Raw genomic sequence first — 14,982 nt, 5'->3', positions numbered from 1 at the left:
ATTTTCTGCCGTAATTATTCTTTGTACATATCTGAAGATGCATTCAGGCAAAGTAAAGAGGATTCCATAGCTACCACGCAGGGGCCTCGTTTTTTGTAATTTTTAAATAATGTTGTTAACATTTCTTGAAACACGAGGTGGTGCACACGTGCCGTGGTTGGTGAACACATTCATAACTCTTGACTGTACGTCTACCCGCAAAACAATCTTCAAAATGAGTTGACCATCATGGTATGTGTAACGTCCCAAAACCACCATATGATTATGAGAGACGCCGTAGTGGAGGATTCCGGAAACTCCGACCACCTCGGGTTCTTGAACGTGCACCCAAATCTGAGCACACGGGCCTACAGCATTTTCACCTCCACCGAAAATACAGCCGCCGCCACCACGATTCAATCCCACGACTTGCATGCGGGCCAGCAGCCGAGTACCTTAGCCACTATATACAAGCGTGGCGGGGAAAATGTATGACCAGGTAACGATGAGCTGCCACTTGAGCTTCGTTTAAAATACACGAGCTCGGCTTCAGCTGTTTGACTCAGGAATCGAGCTCAGGAGCCGTGAGTCATGACAACGTCCGTGACAGTGTCCTTGTTTCTATTGTTGCGCTGTTAACCAAGTTCAAGATGAATCCCAACCAACTGGCCCAACTTGCCATCTTACAGTTCCACAACATGTTTCATAACATTGTTCATAAGGATCCGTAACGGTCTTTCATTGCGTTCAAAAAATTAAAAGTGGAAGTATATCGCGGTAAAATTTTACACACAAAGAAGACTAGTTTTCTCATAACTGAATTACGAATTCTCTTAGCAGGCTGATTGCTTTCCGTCAACAGTGGATGCATGATCTCAGAAGCAGCCCGTTATCGAGTGTAGTCTCGCCTTCCACTACGGCGTCTCTCATAATCATATGGTGGTTTTGGGACGTTAAACCGCACATATCAATCAATCGAGTGTAGTCTCCGATATATGCGAAAACGCTGTTCTGATAAAGCAAACTATAGCGCAAAAAAATGTCCTCTCTTCGCGCTGGCCTGTATGGAAGGCGCACCAAGGTCCACTTGCGTTAACAGCTTCGGTTGCAACTATTATCGTTTTTCGCTGAATTTCAATGCACCCTCACTTTGGAAACTTATAGCGTGAGAAACGCGCTAATACAGTCCCTGGAGTCTCTGGATGTATGTATGCACGTTACATGACTTTGGTTTTCACGCAGCAGTGCAAACAAAACGATAAATCAACAGAAAAAGACGCACGCGTTTCTGCGCTGTCCCTCAAAGTAAATAAAACTACCATAGCTGCACTTTTGGACCTACACAAACCTCTGCACATGCGCGTTTTATTTGTAGCATGGCTATTATACTGTAGCGCTCGTCTCATCGTGCAAGAGCGCCATTTACTAAAGCGTGCTTGTATGACGTGCCACGCGCGGTAGTCTCTCCTCAAAGCACTGCACATGTACCGAGCCTCGCGTTGGTCTATGTAGAGTATCGATAAAAGCACCTTGCGGCATCTGATCCCGTGTTGGTTGATGCTATAGGCTTGCCAACGACTTTGCAATTAAAGTGAGTGCACCAGAGGAGATGGATCTCCTCCCTGTAGACAAGAGATCATTCTAGCAAAGCATCAAAGCTTCGAAGCAGTGCATGGAGATGTCTTGCTCTACGGGCGCCCAGAAATAGGGCTTCACGACGAAGACTTGCTGACGTGTGCGAGCGACGACCGAGATTATTGAAATAGGACAAGGGCACCATATGTCACTACTTTTGTCTCAGCTCGGCTAGTTCTTCACACATTCCTGAGCTTTCTGGCACCGATGGGCAGTTAGGCATGACGATGCACTCTGAAGGCACGCAGATGCCGCAGAGGCTTTTGTTTGCCGGCGGCAGAGAATGAATAATCCTTTTTTCCCGCCTGAAACATTGAGAAAGTTAAACTATTACTCGGAATCGCATCGCTATAGTGCAGGAAATCTGTGAGCACGTTGGCTCCATGCGGACTATTGAGGAACAAAAACTTCGGTTGTTCCATGATTATTCAGTGCCAGCGGAATCAGTGCTTTTCCGGGGTTCGTCCTACGACTCCCAGCTATTTTTAGCGAGAGTTTTAAAGTATGTCGACACGTGCAATCACGACGCAACCAAATTCAGTTGCTGACCGTTGTCTGGAGTGAATCAGACTATTTTTGTGTTGGGATCAATTGTTCAATTAGACCCTCTTCACTAACTTTTGATGGAACGAAGATGAGTAAAAAATTTCAATGAGAAAGTTGTATATCGTTTGACAAAACGTCTAACTAGACAGTTTCAAACTTTACATCTGTTAAATATTTTGTTTCTTGCTAACTACATATTCCCGCAAAATAAAGAAAAATACCACGTGACAAACCCACTGGTGCGCGTATACACGCGCCGTGATTCTAGTTCTCACAAACGTTCCGTATATACGAAAGTTACGCCATCCTTGGTTAGCTTCCTTCGCACCGGTTCGTGACAGTGGTAAACAGTCACCACGGTTATCGCTTTTATGGCCGATAGCAAGACGGATTCATTGCAAAGCCACCACGATCGTTGCGACCCTGTCGCACAGTCGGGCAAGTGCTATAGTCGATTGATATGGGGGTTTAATGTCCCAAAACCACCATATGATTATAAGAGACGCCGTAGTTGGGGGCTCCGAAAATTTCGACCACCTGGGGTTCTTTAACGTGCACCCAAATTTAAGCACACGGGCCTAGTCATTTCCGCTTCCATCGGAAATGCAGCTGCCGCACTCGCGATTCGATCCCGTGACCTGCGGGTCAGCAGCCGAGTACCTTAGCCACTAGACCACCGAGGCGGGGCCAAATGCTATAGTCGTTCGTACGCTGAACGCTATATATATAAGGAGCACTAGAATCATCGGGTGCGCTGACGCGTCTGCGGGCTTGTCACGTGGTATCTTTTGCATTTCGCGGGCATTGGTAGTTAGTAGGAAAAACACTAAAAATCTACAGATATAAAGCTTGAAACTGTCTGATCAGACGCTTCGCAAACCAATGAACAACTTTCTTGTTGGAATGTCTGACCTATTTTCGTTGCTTAACAAGTTAGGCATTAGAAGTGGCCTATCTAGGCAAATAATAAGAACACAAAAAATAATTTGACCACTCACTCCGGGCAGCAGTCAGCAAGATGCATTTGATCGCTTCGTCATTGCGTGTGTTGGCATATTTTAAAACTCTGGCTAAAGATAGCCGGAGCACCCTGTGTATTGTGTTAACCGCCGATTTTCTATTGATCACATCGCTCCTGCAGAATCAAACGCTAACAAAAAAAAAAGGCCATGAATGATTGCGAGTCATAAAGAATAATGCATGAACTGCATTACAGTTGTCCAAATTTCCTTAAGTATTCTGCCGCTTGCTCGTCCGCGACGTCATTACTGCTGCTCTGTTGTGCCATGGATGCTCGTGGGTATAGAATGCTGTTGTAAGCGTGCGGCGCCGACCGGCAGGTGCGGTGCGATATCGATACTGGGACTATAAACATGTTCAGGAAATACGAAGAAAAGGTACAAGATGCATGCAAGAGATGACAACGAACATTGAGAGCATTTATTACTAGTGTTTCTTTTTGATCAAGAGCTTTTACTAGCTTTTGTCTGCGATAAAAATATTATATGTTTATTTGCACCACGCCGCCGCAATCTGATCGCGGCGTCAACTCCTGACGCAGAGTCTCGGGATCCGTCGGCGCTGCTGTACCGGGACGACGGGGCGTCGACAGAGCCAGTGGTCGGCGGCTCGTTTTATGGCCGAGGCCGCCTGAGCTTCTCGAGACGCGATGCCCCCAGAGGAGTGTACATGCTGGAGTTCGACTCGGACTCGGCCGACACCAGAGTGCGTGTGTATGGCACTTCGGACGCTGACAGCCACTACCCGTTCCCACTGCTGCCAATCAAGCCTAAAGTGGAAATATTACAGGTGAGTACGCTAGCCTATCTCTAAAGACGAGACATATCGGGAAAGTAAGGGGCGTTTATGTCTGATAATAGGAGGGTCGGAACGAAATTGTACATATGCAGGGCCATCAACTGATTCCTTCTGTGAGCACAAAGTTATTGTTGGTAATCCACTTGTCGGTGATTGCAGCGCACAATGTTTGCTGAATTCCACTCATGCCAGTTTCTGACTCGTTTTTTTTTTTTGTGCGGCAAGTCTTCATTGGATACTGAAATTCATCGAACGTTGTCTTCAGCTTACAGGTCACGGCATTGAGGGAAGGAGAGATTATACAATGACGTCCAGATGGAAAAAATGGCAACGCAAACGTACATGGTTAAAATCAAAGTGTAGGCTGAATACTCAGATCCATGAAATATTTGTACAAATTAGCGAAAAACTTATTTGGTCGACGACTGATGATTAGTGTTTTGACTGGCATGTACCGTCTTGTTGAACACTGTACTATTTGATTGACTGCATCATAAAACGCCATATATCGCAAAATGCGTTTAAGTGGGATACTTCAAAAGACTACCAACCAACGCAGAGAGGAAAGAATGACAAGTGAGGGACCATTTTCGGACAGCTATCGACGAAACTGTGACGGCTTGATTTCTCATGTTGTGACCAGTCATGAGATATCGATATACTGCCCTAACGCAGAAACAAAAAGAAATAGTCAATGCATTCGCGCCATTATTCTTCACCTGAACAATTAAAAAATCTAGATGCGGCCCAACTTGTCAACTAGTTCAATTCTCAGGCGGCGAACTTCCACGCAGGTAGGTTAGAGCAGCTAGTGCAGGGTCACCAAAAGTGCTTCGAAGTGAACGCACTTACGAAAACAACAATTAGGGAGGTTTGTAAGAAACTGAAGCCACCATTGAAAAAACATTTCCCAACCAAAATATTTTGTCTATATAGCCCTTGCTTTGTAAATACCGTGCACATGCACCTGTCAGCGCCAGTTTTTGAATGGGCCAGAAACATTCAGAAACGTGGCCAGAAACATTCATCTATGGCAAGCCGGCAGATATATTTATTGTCATATGGGAGCGATTCTGGCCTAATATTACGACAGACAGTGAATTTTATGGTAGCAAATGTCATATTTTAGTGGTATCATGGTGAGAATATGCGCCACCGGTAAACAGCACCGACGTTGCAGTGCCATAAATCTGGTGTCCAGACAATGAAGATGTGCAAGCTTTACTTACACCACCGCCAGTAGTGATGGAACTCTGAAACAGATTGGATCTGTGATGATATCTATTGATTGATTAATTAATTAATTGATTGGTTGATTGATTGGTTGATTGATTGATTGATTGGTTGATTGATTGATTGATTGATTGATTGATTGATTGATTGATTGATTGATTGATTGATTGATTGATTGATTGATTGATTGATTGATTGATTGATTGATATGAGGGGTTTAACGTCCCAAAACCACCATATGAATATGAGCGACGCCGTAGTGGAGGGCTCCGAAAATTTCGATCACCTGCAGTTATTTAACGTGCACCCAAATCTGAGCCTACGGGCCTACAGCATTTTGGACTCCATCGAAAATGCAGCCGCCGTAGCCGGTATTCGATCCTGTGACCTGCAGGTCAGCAGCCGAGTACCTTAGCGACTAGACCACCGCGGCGGGGCGATGACATCTGTGCATGCTATATAAATTGTAGGCAACAGCACACATTATGTTCGAAGTTCGCGGATTATTTTTGTTTATGCAATACTGCCATCCTTAATGGGTCCTACAGGAGTTCTATCAAAGTTACTGTTGCAACTAATAGATATACGCTAATCACGCAGACAATAGGACAGCTTGAATGCTCGGCAGTCCGCGTCTGCGATGAAGATAATTATCCCGTCTGTGCGTGTTTCAGCGAAATAGCATGGCCGCATGCCCGCGTATCAGAACTCACGCTGCCAAAACTAAGCAAACTTGCAGTTAATGTACACAGCTGTACAGAAGCCGAAACAACCATGGATGATAACGAAAGAAGCAATAATAACCCAGAGTAACTCGACATCCTACCAGTAATGACAGAGGAAGTAAAAAAAGTTCTAGAAGAAATGCGGAGGGAAAGCCACTGGTGAGGATAAGGTAACAATGAACCTGTTCAAAGATGGTGGAGAAATTGTGTTAGAAAAACTGGCCACCTTATATACGAAGTGTCTCTTGGCAGGAAGGGTACAATAATCTTGGAAGAACGCCAACATCATCTCAATTCATAAGAAAGGAGATGTCACGGACTTGAAAAATTACATCCCGATCAGCTTACCGTCCGTTCTGTGCAAACTATTTACAAAAATAATAGCTAATAAAATTAAGGCGGTATTGTAGTTCAACCCAACAAACGACCAAACAGGATTTCGTACGGGCTACTCCACAATAGACCATAATCATACTATCAACCAGGTGATAGAGAAATGCGCGGAATACAACCAACCCTTATACATAGTCTTTATATAGATTACGAGAAGGGGTTTGAATCAGTCGACACATCAGCAGTAATGCAGGCACTACGGAATCAGGTCATCGACAAACCCTACATAAACATACTGTAAATCTGCAGTGGACCCACAGCCACCATAGCTCTTCATAAGGAAACCAACAGAATGCCAATACGGAAGGTTGTAAGGAAGCGGGACACGATCTCCCCAATAGTATTTACCGTCTGTTTACAGAAGGTTTTCAGGGGCCTAGATTGGGAAGACTTAAAGATAAGAGTTTATGGAGAGTATTTTAGTCACCTGCGATTCGGTGATGACACTGCCTTCATGAGTAACTCAGGGGACGAATTACAGCTCATGATTACTGAACTGGACACGGAAAGCAGAAAAGTATATCTGAAGATTAATATGCACAAAACAAAAGTAATGTGCAACAGTCTCGCCAGAAAACAGCGCTTTGCGATAGGTGAAGAGACGCTAGAAGTTGTAAAGGAATATGTTTACTTAGGACAAGTAACCGCGGAGCCGAACCACGAGAGTGAAGTAACGAGAAGAATAAGGATGGGGTTCACCATATTCAGCAAGCATTCTAAAATCATGAATGGTAATCTGCCACTAACCCTCAAATGGAAGGTATATTACAGCTGTGTCTTGCCGGTACTTACCTACGGAGCAAAAACCTGGAGGCTTACAAAAGGATTCAGCCTGAATTGAGGACGATGCAGCTACCGATGGAAAAGAAAATGATGGGTGTAACTTTAGCAGACAAGAAGAGAGCAGAGTGGGTCAGGAAACAAACTGGGGTTAAGTATATCGTAGTCCATGGAGGAGGAGGAGGAGGAGGAGGAGGAGGAGGAGGAGGAGGAGATTAAGCGGTAGTGGAAATCAAGAAGAAGAAATGGACCTGGGTCGGGCTCGTAGCACGTAAGCGGGATAATCGCTGGTCATTAAGGGTTAAGGGTAAGTGACTGAATTTCAAGAGACGGCAAATGCGTAAGAGGGAGGCAGAAAATTGGGTGGAGGGACGATATTAAGAAGTTTGCAGGTATAACGTGGCAGCAGAAAGCACCCGATCGGGTTTATTGTTGGATCATTCGAGAGGCATTTTGCCCAGCAGTGGGCGTAGTCAGGCTGATAATGACAACAGATGCCGGAGATATATGGGATATATGGCTAAAGGTTCCATCAGTAACCTGCCTGTAAAGAACCTTCACTACAAAAGGCGTCCGTTACTGCGAGGCTGTGTTTTAAGCAAAACAAGTACGAATGTAGTAGCCAGAATGCTTCATTTTAATTAATTCGGACTCGGGTATACCTAATTGTACATTGTCATGTATTGTTATAAAATATACGAAGTTCAGCGAAACGTGTACGACCTTTTTATTTGACATTGCTTACTGACAAAAATAATAGTATTTTTACTTGTCATCCTCTCGACTTACTCCTTAATTATTTAATTCGAGAAATGGCAAGGCTGGCCACGCATAGAGCCTGCTGTTTTATAATTACAGGCACGCAAAACCCAGTATACTGCGAAGCACAATACACTGTTGAAAGTCCATAAATATGAAAGCAAGTGAAAAATCATCTACACTTTTCATTCTACATTTTAATAATGTGAAGCTAGGGTTATACGATGCACATAATTTTTCTATTATTCTTCTTTTTTATCAATGCATTTGACCCAACGGTCAACGATCTTACGTATTCTTTCCAAATGAAAGGTTTTCGGTTGGTCGTGAAGCCAGTTTTGCACCACATTTCGCACGTCTAAATCGACCGAGCAAAATATTCTCGAGTGACTCAAACAGGGAAAAGTCACATGATGCTATGTCTGGGCTGTAAGGAGAGTGTTTCAGTAACGAATTTTATCTTCTTGATTATTGCAGTTTTTAATGAGCCGTGTTTTTCCCTGCAATGTCATGCAACAATAAAACTTTCTTCAACCACAAACCATGGAGTTTGTCGCAAATCGATTGTCACGTCTGCAGCACATTGCAAACTCTCGATCCCCAAAAATGCTGTTTTACGTAATAGTGCACTTCTCCCATATTGCGAGGATAGCGTGCGATGAGTTTATGAACCTTTGACGCCCTCTGAATACAGGAAATGGATCACTTCTCGATGTTCCGCTTTGGTGGAAACTTCCAATGTAGCAGTCAGTGTATACTAGCAACAGAAGGAAGAAAAATGGAAGAATTAAGGTAAAAATTTGACAGCATTACCACAGCAGTAACAATGAAATATGCGAGGACGGAAGACAAACTGCGCAATATCAGAAAGCTTAAGGCAGAAGTGTAGATAATTTCTGACTTGGCCCCATAAAAACGGCAATACGTAAACAAACCAAGGCCGTGCATCACGTAGAAAACTAACATCACCAAACTACAATAAAGATATTGCAATGTGCAGATAAATTAAATGTGAAAACCCACTTACTGTCATCCACAGTAACTTTACAGGTTTACTATGTGTCAGATAATTTTGCTGAGCATTCGATACATTCTCTGTTAGTTGAGGCATGACGCAAAACACTTTTTTACCACGTTACAACTTGTGATTGAGCTTGAATGCTACGTGTTTAATCACTAAGACAACACAATTTCACCTGACCACATCACAATGATGGTGCTTATATTCGCAGGTACGCAATGGTCGTGTGCTATTCACGTGGAAGCCAAGCCCATCTGAAAGTTCTGCGCACCAGGACGTGCGGTACTGTGTGGCGGCCAACCGCAAGGAGAACTTCCACACCAAGTGCGCCGTTGACAGCGCCCTGCGAGGCGACGTGCCCAGCCCGCCCCATCCTGATTCGGGCTTCGGCTTTTGGTGGGAAAAAGCCGCGCGCCGTAAACTAGCTCTCAGATCGCGCGAGATACAGCGTTCCGTCCGGCCACAGCGCGACGTCGTTTTCGAGTGCGTGGGCCGTAGGACTTGGCACAGCTTCGCCGACCTCGAAGTGGACCAAAGGTACTACATCGATGTGTTTGCGATAAACGCAAAAACAAATTCGAGTACGGCTTTCCCGGGAACCAGCGTGGTCGCCAGAAGTGTGGGAAACCAGCGTATCCAGGACAATCAGCTTGTCCGAATTGTGCTCGACCAGCGGGACAACTTTGCCCACGTAGCCAAATACTCGGTGAATGCCAACGTGCCAACAATGTGGATGTTTGTTCAATCTTGTTCGGGCCCTGGTCCTGTACAGCTTTCAGTCACGTTGCGCAAAGCCAAGGTGCTCACGGCAGAGGTAATGGACACCAGGACGTTGACCCTGAACCACCCGTCTAACGGAACGTACATCATCAAGGTATCATCAACCGTCCCCCAGTTACGCAGAGTTCACCTTCTCGTCAGCAAGAAATACCACAAATTTCCGTTTCCCACGCTGCCAGACGACAGTGGCGTGAAAGTGATGGGCTCATTGACCACCTGCAACTCTGTCACACTTGCCTGGAAGGCCGCTCTCGATGAGAAAGTTCGTTACTGCATCTTCAAGCAAGAAGTTCGGGGAAGTTATTCGGGCGTATTCGCCAGACCGCAGGACTTCTGCGACGAGACCAAATTGGCGGAGAAGAGTGGTAAGGTCAGCTGCCGCCGCTACCACCGCTTCAGCAAGCACCGATTCCAGAACGTCATCATGCAGAAGATTAGAAAGTTACAGCCGGACACGACATACGTTTTCGAAGTTCTGGTCACAAAGGCCCGAGGCCGAACGCTAGCCTACGAGAAAGTTTGGGCCACAACGCACAGAAGCTGTAGTGTGTCCTATAGGAAGGGAAAGCGATGAATAACAAAGCGTTCCTCGTCACAAAAGAAAAAAATACCTGCGCGGCCGGCAAGGTTGTGTTGAAACACTGTGTGCGAAGGGCAGACTATGGTAATCTGCTCATGGACTGAGGCAATGTCCGTTATCACAGTGATCAGGTAAGGTGGGCAATATGTAGAACGCGTGAAAGACTAATTTCGATGCCACGGCATCACTGCTTGGTTCTAAACGCGTTATGTTAGTACGACATTCAAATACCATAATCCTGCGAATTCGAAATGAAAATATTAGGCAATACAAGGCGTCTAAACCCAATGCCACCACTAAAAACAAAAAAAAAATGATAATCGCTCAGCGTTGCTCTGAAATCCGTCAGTGTCTTACGTTGCCGCTGGAAGAACTCTGCAAGCGCTTGATGTGGTAAAGCGATGAGTCAGGCCTGTGTTTACTAATGCAGTACGTATTTACCGTTGTGTAGACTTTGACTATTTCGATATCGTCCTATTAGTTAAACTCCTGCTTAAAAGTTGTTGAATTTAAGCATATTGAATGCACTACCCAGAGATATAGAAGCAGGCGTCAATATAGAGACATGAGTGCGGACCGGTTGTATGATTGCTAAACTGTTCCATTTTGTTACTTGTTGCAATGGCTAACGTTTATGCACATCATTTCGTTGACTATAAATATTCTCGCAGCCATTGTGCGTCGAACATTTATCCAAGGTTAAGCAGCTATCCCTGCTTTCAATATTTTTTATGTAAAGCGATATTGCAACGTAAAAAATTAAGTATGTACTGGATAAATAGTAGTGACGAGAAGTATGGTATACTCTGCGATTTCATTCTCCTCTTTAACGTCGCGTGTGACAACTCAGCATGTGCTCTCAGTAAATCTGTGTTGAGCTGCCAAGTCTTTCGCAAGGGTGCGACTTCAATTGTTAAATTTATATGTTTACAAGCTTATAATATATTTAGGTATGGCCGCTTGTTTTCAGTAAGATGGCGGTTACCCGCTTCAGCACACGGAAAGCATAGGAGATTCGAAATCAAAACCAGCACTGACTTGCCACGTTTCGTACAAGAAAGCGCAACAATGCATTTATACTTCGCAAAATATTGACGTTTCTTTCATCTGTTTTCATCACAATACATAGCATATGTCCGCCTGAGTTGCGTCGTTCATAATACCGCTGCTAGCTAGACGCACCGCCCACCAACACCTCAATGGCGAAGTTCACACAAGCATGTCCCACTCACATATTATAAAATCAAATCGCTCGACATCATGCCTGGAACTATTCCTCCTCAATATTCGCATTCAGAGTTTATTACTGCAATGTGATGTTGACGCCGTATTTTTCGTGGAGGCTTCCAGCTTGTCGTCTTTTTTTTTTCAATCATTGTTCACTGTCGCTGATTTTTTTGTCGTGCCTCGACCAACAACCCATGTCGTCTGAAGACCAAACGGCAGACAGCAACACATCTCCGAGCCATTCGCTTCACCTGTGTTGTCTTCATCATCGGAATCACCGACGAGCCTACACATGAACGATGTTCTCCACGAGTAGCTGTGCGCTTGCACGTTGAACTGTGTATCGTGAAGTCGGCAGCATCAACCTCCATTAAGGAACTATTTGCTACGCAAGAAGCGACGAACTGTGTCCGTTGACTTCGCTTATCATTAATAAGCTTGATGCATGGGACGTAGAGATTTTGCGCTAGTCAAATACATGCCAAGGGTACACGCCCGGAACATTTGCTTTTGTCATTTCTTTCACGTTCCCAACACCTACAATTCTGTATAGTGAAGCGAAAGCTACAGCTCATTTCGTTTTGACACAAATAATTTGAAATTTCATTCGGGTACGCTATCTGTTTTTCGAGATCATATTTAGCGTTCACTACGAGCTACTGACCGCTGTTCTCGTATTCAGCGTTCTCCTAAAGCCAACACCTTTCTTTTCTGCACTTCGTAGAAGTGCATAGCCTATCACGGATGGTACATTTAACCTTTCGCTACAAATACGGGTAATACTTTCGGTACTTCCTAGTTAATTATAATACAGTCACATAAGGTAGACCATGCATGCCCTTTGTTTTCTTGCAGAGAAGTTTCTCGGCAGCTTTTCTGCATACGTGTTCATAAAACATAAGGCGTAAAGATGAAAAGCTAGATTGCGGTATTATCTTCCGGAATTTGACAATGTGACACCGTATACCAATAGTATACCTGACGTTTTTTAACCGTTACAACATTGCAAAACACAAAGGTGGACACATTTTCGAAGATCAGCCTGTACACTCCTGTAAGTGTTGTTAGCATTCATGATGAAGATAGTGGTGAGAATGTTGCCGCAGACAAGGTCAGCCTGGCAGGCCTGGCCTTACATGCATTCATTTGTTTGTGCAAATACGTACTATATACTCCTATGCTGAAAATCTCGTCTACGTGCTTCAAGAATAACACAGTTCTAACCACTCTTTGTAAAACTATTACAGGTACCACATTTCTCCAGGATACAGACATGTTCAAACACGAATAACAAAGCTTCTACTTTTGGTTCTCTTTTAGAATTTTATTTTCTTTGTTTTCAGCTCTTCTACCTATTCACCAGCAGCAGAACTGCTTTTAGAATAGCGTTTACGATACACGACACACACCGATGGCGACTAGAAGAGGAACTGCATAACTTAGATCCCGAGCTGCCATTTACGCTGAATAAAATACTAGTTCCATGGACATCCAAAACAAATGGCAAAGCAATGAAGGTGCTGCAACAGTTCTTCGAAGAAACGAAGTTTTGTGACGAATATTGAGCGGACAAAAGTTAAAAGTGAGCGTGGCATCTACGTGTTTGTTCTGCCCATAGGAGAACTTTTGCTCTCACCCATGTAGGACTGTATATATGTATATATGCTATTGTTTTTTTATATTTTTAATTGCACCAATCAAGTGGAAAGGGGTAGCCGTCGCCAAGTAACGGTGATGAAAACTCCTTCGTTTATTTTCTATTTCAATAAAAAAAACGTTTACGATGACTGATGCTTGGTAAGTACGTTTGAGAGTTGCCATTTTACGTTCACCAGGGCCTTATCCAGCTAGCAAGGAAAGGCTGCGAGTTCAGTGAAGGTCATTTTCAAATATGTCAACTAATTTTCACGTGGTAATCTGTACAGCGCTGGCATAAAAAAAAATCTAAACATCATATAAGGAGTATTTTTATTGTATTTTTAGTGCAAAAGAGTTTTTTAATAATTATAGTAAGCAACGAAACTGTTTTTAATCTAGATTTCTCTCTGTGGCAGAGATTATATGACGAGAAATCGAAAGGAGTATTTTCTTCGTCATTACATTTCAGCTAATTACATTCAGACTAATTTATTCACAGCACAGGTTATTTAAACGATTTTAAACTTCCGGTTTAAACTTATTTCCTTACGGCTTCTACAATGAAATCATGTGCATTTGGAACAAACTATGAACACGGTGCCCGTTTCGATATATGCATTCTTGAACCCTGCCACAACATGTATTCATCTTTTAGTATAATTTTTAATTAAATGCGTAACTATAAGCGTTTTTCAAGAGGAACAGTGTATTTGTACTGAAAGATTGTCAGTCAATTGTCTCAAAAATGGCGCATAGTTTGCTAACTCGTTCCAAGTGCACGTGCCTTCTAAAACGACACTTCAATTCATGTAGCGCACTCTATGATATGCAGTATAGCAATTATTCGTGAAATACTTCGTTTGTAAGTAGATCATGCGTTAAGATTTTGTACATATAATGCAATAATCTGCTAGCAATTCAACATCATGAATAGATTCGTGATATGCGGCGCCGTATGATGTTTTTTTTTTTCCATTATGTCAATGTTGAAAAGACTAGCTATGCAGAGCTGTTAAATCAGCAAAATTATCCATATTATTGGTAGATAGGCAAATCTTGCTTGCACAGATGGCTGAAATGGTTTCGCGAGTACGATTTCGGCGGACAACTATAATCTGCGAGGTCCATTAATCGAATCATCTGTGCGAGCTCACGTGATCGCCAAGGTAACAGCAAGAGTGGTATACATTGGATGTAATGTAGCCATCACAGGGGCTCTTCTAGTATATGCGTTGATCAAATGTACCCCATTGTGAATGCATTTCACTAATGACTTGTTATAACAATACCATCTTGTTCCCGCAGCTACAGTTCTCGATTTATATGGGGGGTTTAACGTCTCATAACTATGCATATCATTAGGAGAGACGCTGTAGTGGAGGGCTCCGGAAATATCTGCCATCTGGGGTTCTTTAACTTGCACCCCAATCTGAGCACACGGGTCTACAGCATTTCCGCCTCCATCGAAAACACAGCCGCCGCAGCCGCGATTGGATCCCGCAACCTGCGAGTCAGTAGCCGAGTACCTTAGCCACTAGACCACTGCAGCGGGGCGCAGATACAGTTCTCGCTGCTCTATTTTCTAAGTACTCCTGACACCAAAAAAGAAACCTCGAAATGTTTGCATGGTTTGATTTATTGTCCTGTACACATTGGCACTTCTGATGGATTATTAGTGACAAACATTGCCTTTAAGGTATATTATATTGGTTTTTAAGTAAGCGTTAGTGCTTGTCTGAGTTCGAAGCACCTCGCGACATCGCATTAAATACATACCACGATGTTTTCAGAGGAAAAGAAAAACACATCGAAAGCACTAGAAACATAGCTAATGAGGAGAGAATAAAAAGTATAATAATTAAGTCGAG

At 43.5% G+C, this 14,982-nt stretch overlaps 1 protein-coding gene across 4 annotated transcripts in view; it reads left to right on the top strand.

Moving 5' to 3' along the window:
* LOC119187757 (protein NDNF) overlaps positions 1–11,977 on the top strand; it is a 189,019-nt gene extending 177,042 nt beyond the window's left edge. For all 4 annotated transcript variants that reach the window (XM_075878840.1, XM_075878839.1, XM_037435836.2 and 1 more), the window contains 2 exons: positions 3,722–3,969; positions 9,101–11,977. In XM_075878840.1, the coding sequence (XP_075734955.1) occupies positions 3,722–3,969; positions 9,101–10,243 (1,391 nt within the window). In that variant the 3' untranslated portion in view covers positions 10,244–11,977. The remainder of the gene's footprint in view (positions 1–3,721; positions 3,970–9,100) is intronic.
* The last annotated feature ends 3,005 nt before the right edge of the window (positions 11,978–14,982 follow it).

Source organism: Rhipicephalus microplus, chromosome X (assembly GCF_043290135.1).
Source record: "Rhipicephalus microplus isolate Deutch F79 chromosome X, USDA_Rmic, whole genome shotgun sequence".
Lineage (NCBI taxonomy): Eukaryota > Metazoa > Arthropoda > Arachnida > Ixodida > Ixodidae > Rhipicephalus > Rhipicephalus microplus.
Note: the sequence above shows the minus strand (reverse complement) of the source record. Positions and strands in the feature narration are given on the sequence as shown.